At 45.8% G+C, this 16,186-nt stretch overlaps 5 protein-coding genes across 5 annotated transcripts; 3 read left to right on the top strand and 2 right to left on the bottom strand. All coding sequences in view use genetic code 12, as the record gives it.

Annotated features, from left to right (window-relative positions):
* Positions 1–885: 885 nt before the first annotated feature.
* On the bottom strand, positions 886–3,430 carry LODBEIA_P51040 (uncharacterized protein; the record flags this gene model as incomplete). The annotated part of the gene is made up of 2 exons (XM_066975400.1): positions 886–3,293; positions 3,394–3,430. The coding sequence occupies 2 exons, from the start codon at positions 3,428–3,430 to the stop codon at positions 886–888; spliced, it is 2,445 nt and encodes an 814-aa protein (XP_066832042.1).
* A 1,984-nt stretch (positions 3,431–5,414) lies between these two features.
* On the top strand, positions 5,415–6,119 carry LODBEIA_P51030 (uncharacterized protein; the record flags this gene model as incomplete). Its single annotated transcript, XM_066975399.1, has 1 exon — positions 5,415–6,119. One exon carries the CDS (start codon positions 5,415–5,417, stop codon positions 6,117–6,119), a length of 705 nt encoding a protein of 234 aa, XP_066832041.1.
* A 422-nt stretch (positions 6,120–6,541) lies between these two features.
* Positions 6,542–10,555, top strand: LODBEIA_P51020 (uncharacterized protein; the record flags this gene model as incomplete). Its single annotated transcript, XM_066975398.1, has 1 exon — positions 6,542–10,555. One exon carries the CDS (start codon positions 6,542–6,544, stop codon positions 10,553–10,555), a length of 4,014 nt encoding a protein of 1,337 aa, XP_066832040.1.
* Positions 10,556–10,661: 106 nt separating this feature from the next.
* On the bottom strand, positions 10,662–11,396 carry LODBEIA_P51010 (uncharacterized protein; the record flags this gene model as incomplete). Its single annotated transcript, XM_066975397.1, has 1 exon — positions 10,662–11,396. One exon carries the CDS (start codon positions 11,394–11,396, stop codon positions 10,662–10,664), a length of 735 nt encoding a protein of 244 aa, XP_066832039.1.
* A 231-nt stretch (positions 11,397–11,627) lies between these two features.
* LODBEIA_P51000 (uncharacterized protein) lies at positions 11,628–16,148 on the top strand (the record flags this gene model as incomplete). Its single annotated transcript, XM_066975396.1, has 1 exon — positions 11,628–16,148. The coding sequence occupies one exon, from the start codon at positions 11,628–11,630 to the stop codon at positions 16,146–16,148; it is 4,521 nt and encodes a 1,506-aa protein (XP_066832038.1).
* Between the last annotated feature and the right edge of the window lie 38 nt (positions 16,149–16,186).

Below are 16,186 nucleotides of genomic sequence, written 5' to 3'. Positions count from 1 at the left end.
GTCTTGCCCCCTTCATGGCCACTCAAACAAAGGAGAAACCCTTTTACCATTCAGTGCGTATAGGTTCCCTCCTACTACTTAGCAATTCACAATTAGTCACCCAAAGTGGCTGCATGTTTTGTTTGAGCGTGTCGGTGGCCACAGTTCTTGACATTCAAGACAGAATAACCGATAAAACAAACAATAACATTCTCAGCTCCGAACAACACCACAGGATATGGTGCAACATATAGAGCCTGGCAAACCGTGTCCTCCATTAACAACGTGGGGGAGTCGTCAGACTTTTCCTGCTTTGGTGACGGGTATTGGCGTTTTGTACTGTGGTTGAGTTCCTATGTACGAGAAATTTCGCAGCCTTTTGCGTTTCTCTCTTTCTGTCCAAAAGGAGTCGAAACAGTTTCATTTTAGGAGAGAGAAATTACCCTGTCAAAACAAAGGGGACGTTTCTGCTTTCCCTGGAGTTTCATGTTGAGCCAAGTATGGGGAAGCCATGTACGGGGTATGGCTCTCAAATCATTTGTACAAACAATAAACAATAACAGCGGTGAGGAAAACTTTATGGTGCGTGCAGAAACTCACGTCTGTGTTGGTGAAGGCAAATACCTTGAGCCTTGTTTCCTGCAATTTCAAAAGAATTTTAATTGGTGATACCAAGTCAGATTCCTGACCGACCCAGCTCCCAACGCGAATTTGCCAGTTTCTTTAGATAGATTCGCCAATGATGATCTCTACCGTGTCTGGGTGTATACAGAAAGGAGCACAAGCTACGGTGTAAACTACATGATCCCGAGGGGGGTTTCAAACGTGTGCACGCGATATGTTACTTGTGTCTAAATAATCAACTCTATACAAGTTGTCTACATGTTAAAAATTCCCACCCGTTTCCTAAAAGATATTGTCGAGCAATCCAACAAATCCAAAAGGCTCGTATAATGATCCGCCACCTTCAAAGTATTTGGACATACTTTCGACCCAGTGCAATCTCAACGAGTGCAACATTGCGGATGTACCTTCCATAATAACCAAGATACAAACGGAAAGTGCAAACCACATGGCAAACAAATAGGCCGTGGCAATAACACCGACCACGCCTGTCAAGCCAAATGCTTTTTGAATGGTCATTGTCCACAAAACGGTCGACAACTGAGCGTGGGCCAATGAAAGAGCCCACAATCGCAAATATGACGCGGTGTGGGAAACACAGTTTAAGCAAAACTCAATGGTGTGAATGACCTGGTGGATCATTATATCTCCAAAGTTGTGCTCCTCGTGGTCTTCGTCATCGTCATCACCGTGAACCGTGTCCTCATTGCTTCCTCCCAGCTCTTCGTCGTTTGGTAATTGCGAGTAGCGGCCGTGACTCTTGGCCTTTTTATCCATTTCTCTCTTTAAATACAAGGGCTTGACCAATAACAACCAAGGGACACATACCAACGCAATGAGAAGCAACCCCACTTGGATCTGCGACTGTCCCAGGTAAAGAGGCTCGGCAACTTCACCTGGCGACAAAAACATCGAGATCAACATGTTCAACAACCCTGGTGGCTGTTTTTGAATTGCAAACCAGTTCACGGACCATTTGTAGACAATACAAAGGGATAAGTAGCCAAATATACTCTGCATGAATAACAAACCTGGGATGAAATTACCAACAATGTCAATGATACTATTAAAGTAAAGGAAATTTGCAAGTGAGAAGAAATATGAGTATGTCATGTGGATAAACCCCATCAAGATTGACAACTTCATCTTATATGAGTTCAGGAACAACAATGCATTTTCAGTTCCATGCCATGCTGGGTCTAACCCAATAATGTAGGTGCCAACTTGCTTGGCAAGAATGGTTTCTCCCAATTTGAAATGCTCGGGCCATTCCCAGCCACTTGAGAAAAAGGACATTGATTTCGAGAATACATCGTTGTAGATGAATCCAGTGTACATGGAAAATATGCCCATGAGCAAAAGAATGTAACGACCGGTGTAGGCCATGTCAAAGATCTCATCCTTCTTCATGCCGTCCAACCTCTTTTCGTTCAAAACCATAGCAATAGCGGCGAGGAACACAATGAATCCGTGGCCCAAGTCTCCAAACATAATGGCAAACATAAACGGGAATGTAATGACTGTGGGTAAACCGGGGTTGATCTCCTGGTATCTTGCAACACCATAAGCGTCACAAATGGCCTGGAATGCATATGTAAATTTATTGGTACGGTTGCAAGTTGGAGGCACCTTGTTTGTGGTGAGAACGTTGATGATTGTGGGGATCGACTGCGCTTGGTCGTAGTTTTGAATCGTTTGGGTTAAATCGCCAATCGTGTCAGTTGGGGTCCACCCTTCGCAAATCAAGGTCTTTCTCGACCCGTCATAGTCGCACGAGTTCATGGTTTTGTAAACGGCTTTTTCTCTGGCGATCACCTCCCACCACTTGTACAAGTCGCAACTGATGGCGATCAACTCCGAGTTGAGTGCATTTTCGGACTCGGTAACAATGGTGGCCAAGTCATTCAACTGAATGTTGACTTGAGACAACTGCTTGTTTCTGGCATCATTAGCTGCCTCCACGTTATAAACCTCTGCATCCAAGGACTCGCAAATTTTGCGAATTCTCTCGTGAATCATCGACCCATGGGCAAAGATCAAAAATGAGCTTTTGGGGACCAATGCATTGTGCTTGATGTCGAAAATTTCCTCTTGCAAGGCTTCGCTATGGTAGTACATGTTACCTCTCAATGTTCTCCACAAAATCTGTTGTAGGACTCCGATCTTGTCCGAGTTTATAGTCCCGGCGATGAACGAGGATGCCGAGCGAACATCACCAGAGTCTCGTCCTTGCTCAATCGACGACAAGAAAGCGCTTTCCTCTGCAATAGCACTCTCGCCCTGGGAGTTGAAAAACCTGTCAACTGCAAGAATGGTGTATTTAAACTGCTTTAAATAAGTTTGTTTCAGGTACAAAGTCTCCACCGAGTCGGTCAATTGGACGACCCTGTCCTCCAAGAGTTGCGAGTTTTCAACCAAATCGTCAATGTCGCCTTGTTGAGGGATCAGAAACTCGTAAGGGTACAATTTAATGCTAATGTCTCTATAGTCGAGCTCCTTTTTGAACAAGCGAAACTGTCTTTCGACATTGTCCAAGCGTCTCAATTCCTTGACAAAGGCCCTCTGAAACTCGGTGACTTTGGAGTTCAAGTCTCTAAACTCGATGGCGTTGAGCTGCCCGACCTTGTAGATTATCGCTCTTGCAACTTCCGTGGGGATATAGAGTTGAACCAAGGACATTTCCGCCGAACCTGTATTTCATCATCCATGTTAGTAATCGTAATCTGATGTAAAAAGAACAAGGCCAAAAACAACAAAAAAAAAGGCATATACAGCAATGTTTGAACATACGGAAAACAGCCTCTTCTTTCTCCTCTCTCTCCGTCATTCTCTGCTACGATCTTCTTGACAAAAGAGTGATGATTGGAGTTAGGATCTTCGATTGGACCTTGAAAACTGGCGACTCGAGTGACCTTTGTTCACCCGGATGATGGATTGCTTTATTGGATTATTTTTTTCCGCTTGTCACGTGCACTTTTGGCCAAACAGACACGACCACCAGCCGCCGTCAGCGGTGTCGCAAATCTCTTCCAGCAGCAGTGTCGGAAAAAAACATTTTGCGACATCGAAAGAGCAAATGAATATGGGACAAGGCACATATGGTAGCGCCTACTGAGATCGATCTTGCCTGGGGATATGTCTTGTTGCTCCATCGCCCCTTCCCACCGCTTAATGATGTCATATCCATGGGAACAAAAAAAACTAAAAAAGGCCCGTTGAAAGGGGAAATTGGAGGACCCTTCCGCTGTTGGGTTAGAAGCTGTGAGGACTGTTCGCGGCTGTGTAAACCAGACCTGCCGCACTTGGTTTAGTCTAAGAGTGACGGAGGAAAGATGGTAAGTGGGACCCTATATTTAAAGTTCTACCAGTTCCCAGAAGTCATCTCACGAGAAGTGAGGGCTATCAGGGGATTTGACAGCAGACCCAAACGCTTTTTTTTTTTCAGGGGTGGGGGAGAGGAGTTTGTGACGATGATGGCGCACAGTGCATAAAGATTGAAAAATTTGTCTCCTTCAAGTATAAAGCCCGATCTAATAGGTGACGCCGCCGTGAAAGGGATGAGTACTCCAGCTGGGCATCGACCTCGGCATCGATGACATAATGCCCTGCTTGTAATCTGCAAAACTGCACAATCCGGGACTTTCTCACAGGCACATACTTGGATCTGAACTGGATTCTGTTTGGCTATTCCTGCTTCCAGTTAACACCAACAACCGCGGTAGTTTGGCTGCGAAAAAGTTTTTTGCAAAACTTATTTGGCGTGTTGGGCACATGGACTGGCGCAACAGCCAAAAACCTTGTTATGAATAGAGGAACATCTCTAACCTGCTCTAGTTTGATTTCACTTGGTGGCTCGGGTTCAAGTCCGGTGGCTTGTGCACATGCTCATCTGTCTTCTTTTGCAGCCTTTTTTTCGTGTCGGAGATAAGCCCTGTCAAAAAAATTCTCTTTGCTCTTTGCTATTTGCTTTTTGCCCTTTGCTCTTTGCTCTCTTTTCTTTTCTCTCGGTTTTGCTTCGGGTATGGCTGCATCGTGGTGGTGGTTCCCATGAGCTTCTGGTTAATTTGACACACTTTTGCAGATCTTGTTATACAACACAAAAGTGGTTGTGATGTCATGGGCATCGGCTGATTGTTGTGCAAGCTTCTGTTTGCAGAGAGGAGGGTGTAGCTATCTTTCTGTAAACCAGCTGAGTTACCATCACAAGGGGGAGTGGAAAGAGGAAATACAGCGGTGAAAGCTGCTTGGACTTTACTGTTTAAGGCCAAGTTGTTGAGTGGGGAGAGTCTGTGAGTGATGCACAATGACAAACTGATTATAAGCTCCCCTGCCAAAACCCTTGAGCTGTCGTCTGGAGGACTTTGAAATTTTCTCGAGACACGGTTGTCTTGCAGAAAAGGGTATCGTTTCTGGTGGAAAGAAACGGTGGTTACGTAAGACAAAATGTAAAGGCTGCAAAATTTCAACAGCATCCACCACAATCATCGCTCTTGCATTTTCGTTGTTTTTATTTTTTCAATCAAATAGGTTTCCATACATGGGGGAAAAAGGGGAGGAGGGAACCCCGGTGCTGAGTATAATCGACCTGATTTCTCCTTTGACTGGACTCGTAAATATAACGAAAAACCGCTTCGAAACATGTATCTGCATGCGGGTTGCAGAGGTATCGGAAACCATATGTACAATGCAGTACGATTTTTTTATAGGCGTACGTATATATATATATATAATTTTCCACTCCCAGTTTCACTTCTACTCGAACCGCCAGTTTCTCCCTCTCAGTTCCCCAGCTTTTGAACCTCGTCTTTAACATGTTCTCAAGCTTCAAGTCAACTTTTGGGGCTTCCAACCAACCAAAACGTGCTCCTCGCGGGAAGCAAATCCGGAGCAGCAGCTATCGAGAACTAATACCGCATGTGGAGAATGACATCATCGTAACGATGGCCCAACTTCGCCATTTCGACCACAATTCATTATTCAACAAGCTTATTCTACTCATGGAGACCAGTCACAGAGACCAAAAGACACAGCTTCAGCAAGCACATCGTAACCAAGGCAAAAGCGAAGCCTTTTACCAGAAACTATTTGAACTACGGAAAAACAACTTGGACGAATTGTCGAGTCTCCTAAGCGTCTTTAAAAACAACCACAGCATGCACTCGTTGCAGAAAGCCCGAATGGCACAACCTGCTCGAAGTCACTCCTCCTCGATATCGTCAAAAACCTCGGCGTCGCCCTCGGTGACATCCCGCATGTCGATGGCCGATAACGAGAGCGAGATTTTCGAGGACGCGCCCGACCACTTGTTGGACCCCATCTCGTTTGAACTATTCACCGACCCCGTTCTCACCCCGAGCGGCATCACATACGAAAAAGAGACACTATTGAACCACTTGAACAAAAAGGGGAGATATGACCCCATCAGTAAGCAGGAACTACGCAAGGACCAAATTTACCCCAACCTTCTAGTAAAGGAATCCGTCGAGGCATACAAGCGAGACGTGAGCGCTAGGTGACATAAATTGAAACCCCCCCCCCCCCCCTTCCCCCCACCAAGAAACCACCCAATTTTCTATTTTTTTTAGATAAATTTATCTTGATATAGTTGATAGAGGGTAATAGCAGATGCTAACGAAAATAGTTCTTTTGTCCGCTTCATTTTCCCATCAGACTCTAGATAAACGAATAGAAGAGTTGGGGGGAGTAGTAGAAAGTCGACTCGGAAAATGGTAGCAACGCCTTCCGAGATGAGGTTGTTCCGGTCACGTGCCTCATACATAGTAAGGCCCTATTCTCCGTTCACGAAATTTTTTGTACACCAGTTGAAGCTCCACAAGAAAGAGGAGGGTTCTTCAACAACCAAAGCAAAGCCACAAGATCTCCCGTGGAGCTTACTAGAAGAGTCGGTTTTATATATTTTTGGAGGGAATAGTTTGTCATGAGAAACTTGATAGTGCTCAATAGGGGCTACATCACCCCGGAATCCAGGACCTATCCCGACTTGCATGTCATCGATTCAGTCTATGACTCAGTCTCCGATGCCATCACTTTCATACTATCTTCGTCGGAAAGTCAAATGATTGAAGCGCAGCAGTTTCAAAAGAACGGCAATGTCTCCGTTTTGGCCAGCTTTGAGGTCACTTCCAAACTTCTCAACACCTTGCACTTCATCGACTCTTCGCAGTTGGTGTTTGTGTTTTCCAGCGGAGATATTGTAACTGCAACCTATGATCTACACAACCCGGAGGACTACGACCACACAATTATTGAGATTGTCGGGTCGATAGATGTCGGAATCCAGGCGGCGCAGTGGTCAAGTGACGAGGAAACGTTGGCCGTGGTGACCAATGATAACAAGTTGATCTTGTTATCGCGGCTTTTCGAGCCCATCTTAGAAAAGACGTTGGATGCCGCCGATATCAAGATCGCCGACTCGAAACACGTCTCCGTTGGATGGGGTAAAAAGGAGACCCAGTTCAAAGGCAGAGGATTCAAGGCCTTGGAGAGAGAACGAGATGCATTGAAACACGCAGGATTGAATGATGCTGCTGCTGCTGCTGCTGATGGTGATGATTTCGGAAAGTTGCGCGATCCAACCGTGAACGAGATTGAGAAAGGTACAATTTCAAACGTCGACGACCATAGCGTTAGGATAAGCTGGAGGGGCGATTCTGAATTTTTCGCGGTAAACACCATGGAGCAAGTTCTCGTTGAGGATACTGGTGAAACGTACGATCGGCGAGTAATTCGCGTTTTCAATAGAGATGGTGAACTTGACAGTGTGAGTGAGGCCGTCGATGGGCTAGAGCAAAATCTTAGCTGGAAACCGCAGGGCGCTTTGATAGCGTCCACGCAAAGACACGTTGACGACGAAGATGGAGAAGAAGTTCTTGATTTAGTGTTTTACGAAAGGAATGGGCTCAGGCACGGACAGTTCAACACCAGACTCAATGCCAAAGAGGAAATCGTCGAAAATGTGATTTGGAGTTCAAACAGCGAAATCTTGTTGATGCAGTTGCACAACCGTGTTCAGTTGTGGACCACCAAGAACTACCATTGGTATTTGAAGCAAGAGCTCTTTGCGGAAAATATCCTTTTCACCAAGTTCCACCCGGAGAACCCCATGAATTTCATGATTGGAACTGCCCAGGGGATCCAAGTGGTGGACCTCACGCACAAGATTGTCACGGGGCCCACACAATTGGGCAATGATTCGGGTATGACTGTGGTGGTCGATGGAGACACAGCAAAGATAACGCCGCTTGCATTGGCAGTGGTGCCTCCTCCAATCAGTTACCGAGAATGGGATGTTCCGGGAAACATAACTGACCTTGCTGTGAGCAAGTCGAATGAGAAATATGCCGCCATTACGAGTGACAACAACATCTACTTTAGCGAGCTATCGCTCAAGGAGATGAAAGAAGGGCAACACCCCAAAGTTAGAGGCCAGATACCTGCCAGCGTTTACATCAATGAGCCTATTGAAGTAGCGAAACAGATTGCATTCATCAAAGATGGCTTTGTGGCTGTTCTTGTTGACGCGCCAATGTACTCGCGTGTTACTCTATTTGAAGTTGATGATATCGCTAACCCAAGATTGAACGAGTCGGTGGATCTCACGCCCAAAATCGTGCTTCTCAAGTCGAGAGCCGATTTCGAAACTGTAATCATCGAAAGAGTAGACAACCGTTTGGTGGAGTTGAGCTCTACTCAGGATAGTCGAGACGTGACAAATTTCCCCCAATTGTGCCGCGAGTTTGAAGTCAACTACAGGAAAGAAACGGGCGAATTTGAGGCATTTGGTATTTCGCGCACGGGCAAGTTGTTCAGAAACAATACTGCAATTGTCAGCGGTGTGACATCCCTCTTGATAACGGAGTCGCATTTGCTATTCACCACGGTGCTATCGAAATTGTGCTTTTTGCACTTGAACTCAGCGCATGAGACGTTTGAAGTGTTTGAAAACTTGACAAATGAAAACTTGGTTGACGAAAGAGTGCGCCAAATCGAACGGGGCTCATTTTTGGTGAATGCCATGCCCACAAAGTACTCGGTGGTGTTGGAAGCCCCCAGAGGAAACATCGAAACTATATGTCCAAGAATAATGGTTCTTTCCGCCATCAGGAAATTCATCACTGCTAAAAACTACAAAGACGCATTTATAGCTTGTCGTACTCACAAGATTGATTTGGATTTGCTACACGATTACAACCCCGAGCTATTTTTCAACAACATCGAGTTGTTTGTGGACCAAATCGCGAGAGTTGACTATATGGACTTGTTTGTTTCTTGTCTCCACGAGGAAGATGTCGCGGCAACCAAATATAGAGAAACATTGAATGATGCTGCCATAAACGAAAGCGAGTTGAAGCAGAATGGAGAGACGTTGCAGCCAGCATTTAAACGGAAATTCCACAACAAAGAACAAGCGACATTTGGAAACTTTGCCGACCTGAAAGTGAATAGGATATGCGAGACGCTATTATCGGTCTTGCTCAAACCTGCGTATTTCGATAAGTACTTGCAGACCGTGCTCACCATTTACGCGTGCGAGAAACCGGCCAATTTGGTCGATGCGTTGACCATGGTTGGCAAATTTGAGAGCGAGGAGCAAAAAGAGACCGCCGTCACCCATTTGTGCTTCTTGCAAGACGTCAACAAGTTGTATAATGCGGCCTTGGGGTTGTATGACGTCAAGTTGACATTAGTCATTGCCCAGCAATCGCAAATGGACCCAAAGGAGTACTTGCCATTTTTGCAAAACTTGCATGTTCAGCCGGAATTGAAGAAGAAATTTTTGATTGATGATTATTTGAAGAACTATGAAGTGGCACTCCAATGGTTGAATGAAAGAGGCGAGGAGGCCTATAAGGAATTTGACGAGTATGTGGTGCTGCACGATTTATACAAGCTTGCATTGAAAATGTACACATACAACAAGGAAAGAACGAGTGACATCATGAGCTTGTTTGCGACATTCCTACATGAGAAGGCCAATTTCAGTGAGTCAGCGATAACGTACGAGTACTTGGGTCGTTTGGACGAGGCCTTGGAAAACTATGTGCTTGCCAAAAAATGGCGACAGGCCTTGTCGATTGTTGAAACGGCAGACCCCAAGAACCAGGAAAAACTAATCGACACCGCGAACACCTTGGTTGCCACTCTTACAGCTGACCATAGATACAGCGAAGCTGCTGAGATTGAGTACCAATTTTTGAATAATGTGCGCGAAGCTGTCAAATTATACTGCAAACAATACTGGTTCGACGAAGCCATCTTGTTGGCTCAAAGAACCAAAAACACCGACTTGATTGACTCCGTGGTGGATCCTCAGATCAGCGAAGGATTCGGAGCAATAGCAGAACTATTGGCGGATTGCAAAGGGCAGATGAGCTCGCAATTGCGCAGGCTACGAGAGTTGCGGAGCAAAAAGGAGCAGGACCCATATGCATTCTATGGCAACCCCGACGACTTGGATACACCCGATAATGTGTCTGTTGCTGCTTCGGAAACGTCGACTGCTCCTTCGTTCTTCACTAGATACACCGGCAAAACTGCAGGAACAGCCAAGACTGGTGCTTCGAGACGTACTTCGAAGAATAAAAAACGGGAGGAGAGAAAGAAGGCAAAAGGGCGAATGGGCACCATCTACGAAGAGGAATACTTGATCAAATCCGTGGGAAGACTCTTGGAGAGACTCGACACGACTGAAGCGGACGCGGTCAGACTCATTGAAGCCTTGATCAGAAGACGCATGAAAGAGCAAGCCTACCAGATCCAGAAGAACTGGTGCGAGCTCATCGGCTTCATCAAGGAAAACATCGACGAGATCCACAACATGAGCGAAAAAGACCGCGAGAGAATCGATGACAATGGCGAAGTTTACTTGATTGATGAAATTCCAAAGCCTGCCGTTAGAGACTTTCCCAAATTCAGCATCCTAGACTATTGATCCATGAACTCAAAAACCCATAATACTATCCATATATATATACATATATATATACAAACCACACATTTTATAGAGCTAATGAATCTTTTTTCATTTTTGGGGGTTTTCATTTCTCAAGCCAACCACCGTTCAACTCTTGTAAAAGTTGGTTCAGCTCGTGCACAAAGTATAGGTCACGTAGACCCAAAATTGCATTCTTTATCGCGTCCGTGACTGCCTCCTTCTTGCACTTGGCGTAGCACATGTATTTATGCGGCAAGTTAGTCGCCGTTCCGAACCCGAGGCCTTCCTTCGATGTTCCATCCAATAAAGTGAGGAGGATGCGACAGGTGCAATAGGCAACGAACCGGGCCTTATCCGTGCTGTTCGAGTTTGCGTCTTCGGCGGTGCCACTGATATCATTGCGCGGGTTAGCGAGAACCCTAGTCGGCACATCGTTCCGTATCTCCAGAGTCGTACACTCTAGGATCTCCGTTGACCACCCGTTGAATCCAAACACCTCGTTCGCCAAATTGTAGATTGCGCTTCTTGGAAACTTGAGAAAACCCCCACTGGCGCCGCTATACTTCTTTGTATCCTTAAGATGCTGCATCTGCTCGAGCTTTGCTTGCAAGGTGCCGATTTTGGAAAGGGCCCAGTCGTTTACAGCATAGTCGTCTTCGCCCCGCTGCAGCAACTCGTACTCAAACTGATTCAAATCGGGAAAGAAAACCGTCGTCGTCGTGGAGGAGGAGGAGGAGGAGGAGAAGGATGGACCGGGTAGAGATGACAAACCTCTTCCAGCAGCCGCTTCCTCTCCAGCTTCCTCTCCAAAATCGCTATTTGGCTCTTCAGTCGTCATGCATGCCTCCTATCCTTCGTACGCGTCTTACGTTCCGTGTGTTCCGTATGTTCAAGCAAGAGATCCGTTTGTTTTACAACACGAACGTGTATCAATTATCACCACTTTCTCTTTCTCATTTATGATTTGCGTGTCACATAATTTTTCAGGAACCACTCCACTTATACCCCAATTGACCCAAACCCGTTCTTATTCGTTCTTTTTTTACAACCATAGTCTTCATTTTCCAATATGGGCTACATTAACAGCATTCTAGGGTCTCAGCTGCAAGCTCAACTGGTGGAGGAGGCAATTCCAACGCTATGCAACCGACTACAGCATGCAACCATGGCCTCGGATCGACGCTCAGCCGTGCTTGGACTCAAGAGTTTCAGTCGGCAGTATAGGGAAACGGTTGTAGAGCACGGGCTTCGAGCGTTGATCTCGACTTTTAAAAAAGACCATGAGAATCTGCTCATAGCCAAGGCGATTTTGGAATCGTTTCTCATTCTTATCATCCGAGGAGAGGCCAATGAAGACTTGACAAGAGGGTGGATTTCGCAGCAGCTGCGGAAGCATAATGGCAAGTACCCGCTGCCGCTTCTAATGGAGGAGATCTCGGTGGACCAATTGTCGTTGTGGATTGCCGATGCGTTGATGCAGGATCCGGAGGTCTTGAGGCTCTTGATTGAGAGCTTGGAAGAAGGCGACTACCACTTGAGGTTGTACACCATTCAGCTATTGGAGTTTTTGGTCTCGTGTCGAGGGATGAGGATAAAAGAGATGCTTTTAAACACACCAACGGCCATTCTGACAATATGCAATTTGCTCAACGACGACAATGAACCAGTTCGAAACGAGGCTATTTTGCTTCTCATGGCCCTCGTCAACAACAACTTCAACATTCAGAAAATGGTGGCATTTGAAAATGCCTTTGAGGTTTTGTTCAACATTATTCAAGAGGAAGGCGGCATCCGTGGCTCGATTCTTGTCCAGGATTGTCTCACACTCATTACAAACTTGCTCCAGTACAATGCTTCCAACCAGAAATTCTTTATGGAAACGCAATGCGTGCCCCGGCTAGCTATGCTCATTGGTGAGCCGACTGAAGATCCCGAGGTTATCATGGAGGGAGAAAACGAGCTTGTCAACGGGTCGGGCGTCCCGCTCGTTTGGACCGAACAGAGGATCCAGAATATGGTTATCGCGTTGGAGATTTGCCGATTGTTGGTTGCAGAGGATAACGAATTTGTCGTTGAAAATCAAGACCATTTGTACCACGCGGGTATACATTACATTGTGCTAAAACTCATCTTTTCGCCGCTTACAGAAAATTCGCTTCGAGCAGTGGCTTTGTTGACAGCTGCTGATGCCATTCGAGGAAACCATGCTATTCAGTTTGGGTTTTCCAAAATTGATATTCCTTACATTGATCCGTCATTGCCATCGCATATCCAGCAATACGACCGATTAATTCTGGTGCCGCTAGCGTTGTTGAATTGGTGTTTATTTATAAATTCAGTTCATCTGTTTGATATAAGGATCAGTGCTGCATTTTGCTTGCAGGCTTATTTTAAAGATAATCAAGAGTCAAAGCTGGCGTTTCTCAAGGACCAGATTGATGCATACTACGGTAAGAGTCAAGGGCTTCATATTGGCGCAGAAGAAGCTTCAGAGGCAACCAAAGTCCACGAGGACAACGAGGACCACCAAGAACACGAGTCCACCAAGGTTCACAGGGCCACAGAGGCTGCAGAAGGGGACCCCCAATTAAACGGCAATAGCACGCCGACGCCTTTTGGAAACGTGTTGAAAATTCTTATGGACTACGACGTGGACGTGAAACTCAACCCGTACAAGGTGTGGTTTGCAGCGTTGATTTTAATGTACATTTTTGAGCATGAGCCCCTGAACAGGGACACGGTCAGGGCCGTCAAGACTGGAGTCGAGGAGGCCGGAGAGGAAGTGATGAACTCCATTCAGGCCATGTCTGAATTGCTCGTCACGACATTTGACGACGCGGACCAGCGAGTGGCGATTGGCTATTTGATGCTTTTAACGTCCTGGCTCTTTGAAGATTTTGAAGCCGTGAACGACTTTCTCCGCGACAGCACGGTTGTTAAATCAATTGTCGCCTTTTTGTCCAATAATAGATCCGAAAACGGTACTCTTGTAAAGGGGATGGCTGCCATATTATTGGGAGTGGCATACGAGTTTTCATCCAAGGACTCTCCCATTTCCAGGCAAGAACTTCATGCGTTGCTATTAAAAGGAATCGGAATGGACAACTATTCTTTCAAAGTGAAGCAGTTGGGATCCGATCCTTTGTTTAGATATTTTGACGAGTCGCTGAATTTCTTATCGGTGCAAGAGGAAAGCGGCTTGCCCGATGTATATTTTGATTTGGCATACGTCAACTTGGTCCGGGACCATTTCACGAGAATCAAGAGGGCCTTGTTCCATGATCCTGCCTCGGAGCCTCGCGGAAAGATTTCATTCGAGGCGTTTGAGGAAATTGACGCCCGTGCCACAGATCTAGCCAAGGAATTAAAGTCAGAGAAGGAAAAAGCTCGAGAGAGCGATGCACTGTTGAAAAAGCAAATTGAAGAATTGATCAGCGCAAAGCAAACGCTAGAGCACAGCTTGTACCAAATTGAGCAAAAATTGGCCCACACCGAAAGCGAGTTGTCGAAAATCAACGAGAGTTTCCAAACAACGTCGCAAGAGCTCGCCGACCTCAAAACCTTCACCCGGAATCTCGAGTCGTCTTCGGGCCAAGACAAGAAAAGCTTAAAGGAGGCGCTAGCCAAGGTTGATTTTTTGCGAACTCAGCAAAAGCAAATTGAAGCTCAATTGAATGGAACCGAACTGGCAAAGAAGAAATTGGAAGCTGGAGTCAATTCCATGACTAAAGAATTGTTCCAAATGAAAAAAGTGAACACGGAGAGCGAGAACAAAATCAAACAATTTGAGCGAGATTTGAGTCATGCCACTGCCGAGACACAAAAGACAAGGAACAATTATGAAGGTCGTATTGCGCAAATCAAGGCGGATAAGGAACGGGCAGAAAAGTTTTTGGCTGAATTTCGGGCTGAATTGGATGTGCACAAGGCCAAGATTGCGCACCAGGAGACGACTTTAGCGACAAAGACATCGGAGGTTGAGGAGTTGAAACACCAAGTAAGCGAGTTTGGTAGGAAATTGGACGCACTAACGAATGAGAAAAGTTCCTTGCAGGAGGAGTTGGCTGCAAAGACGTTGGCAGTCACCGAGCTAAAGAGTTTAGTTGATGATTGGAAGCTGCAAGAACAGAAAGCAAAAGCCGAAGCTGTGAAAATGGCCGACAAGCTTAAAAAGGCTCGAGAGGATACGATTCATCAAGAGGCAGAGTTTAACGAGAAGCTCAGCAAAGCCAAGAGGGAGATTGAAACGTTGACTCTGGAAAAAGCAGCAGTTGACAAGAAGCTTGAAACTAGCGAGGCAAAGATTAAAAGTCTTGAGGAGAAAATTGAAAAATTAAACTCGGATGCTGCAAATGGAAAGACCTCACTAAGCGAAAGCTTGGGTCAGATTGAAAAGCTCAAGTTGGATCTTGAGCAGAAAACAGCTCTTGAGACAGAGTACAAGAAGTTACAGAGCCAGCATGAAAAACTAGTCATTGAGAAAGATGAGACTGCGGAAAAGTTGTTTGAAGTTGAAAAGAGACTCGCCGAGGCTAACACCACCACCACCTCTTCTAAACTGAAAACAGCTGACCTCGAGGCGCAACTTACAAAGCTTCGCAGCGAATATGAAGATTCAATTTCCAAAATAAAAACCCTAGAGGAGAGTGTTTGCGACCGAGAGGCTGTAAAGGAGGAGCTTCGAAAATTACAAGATGAACTCAAACTTGAGAAGGAGGCCAAATCAGAACTTGAAAAGAAGAAGACAGAATTTGAGAGTGACATTTCAAGTCACAAGTCTAGTCTGAAAGAGGCCAGCGAGCAGATGAAGCGGTTGAAAGATGAAAACGAGGCACTCAAAGTTGACAAAAGGGACCTCGCTGAAAAAATTGAGCAACTTGAAAAAACTGCATCCGAAGCGGCCACTCAACAACTGAAAGGAGACGAATCCTCAGCCTTGTCAAAAGATATCGAGGATTTGAAAAGCCAAAACAAGAGTTTAGCAACAGAAAAGCAAACCCTTTTGGACCAAGTGAAAGATTTGAAATCCCAAGTAGACGATGCAGAAAAGATGGAGTTGAAAAAGAAAATAACCTTCATGGAAGTGGAAAAGGATAAACTCGCGACGAATGTTGAAGCATTAAAGAAAGAAATTGGTGACCTCAAAGCTGCCCAGACGGCGACGGAGAACAAAAAGGTCAAAGAACTTGAGGACCAGAATGAAGAGGCCCGCAAGAAACTAGACCAACTCCACAGCCAGGTTGCCAAGTTGTCCGAGGAAGCTGCATCGCTCAAAGAGAGTAAACTCAGATCGGAAGAAGCTCTCCTGGGATCGAAGGCCGATCTTGAGCTGCTCGCAAAGAGCACAAAGCAAGAGAAGGAAGACGCAGAGACGAGATTGCAAGCGCGAATCCAGGAATTGGAGACCAAGCTCGAAGCGTATGTGCCCAAGTCTGAGTTTGACGATTTGATGCTATTGATGTCCGATTTGGATGAAAGAAAAAGCAAATACATCAACAAGTTGAAAGCGTTGGGTCAGGAAGTCACCGAAGACGAAGAACTGAGTGATGACGACGACGACGACGACGACGACGACGACGATGACGCCTAAGATGATAAATAAAAGTAATAGTGTAAGCCCCGTTGGTG

Source organism: Lodderomyces beijingensis (genome assembly GCF_963989305.1).
Source record: "Lodderomyces beijingensis strain CBS 14171 genome assembly, chromosome: 6".
Taxonomy (NCBI): domain Eukaryota; kingdom Fungi; phylum Ascomycota; class Pichiomycetes; order Serinales; family Debaryomycetaceae; genus Lodderomyces; species Lodderomyces beijingensis.
The sequence above is the reverse complement of the archived record's forward strand: the minus strand, read 5'-3'. Positions and strand labels throughout refer to the sequence as shown.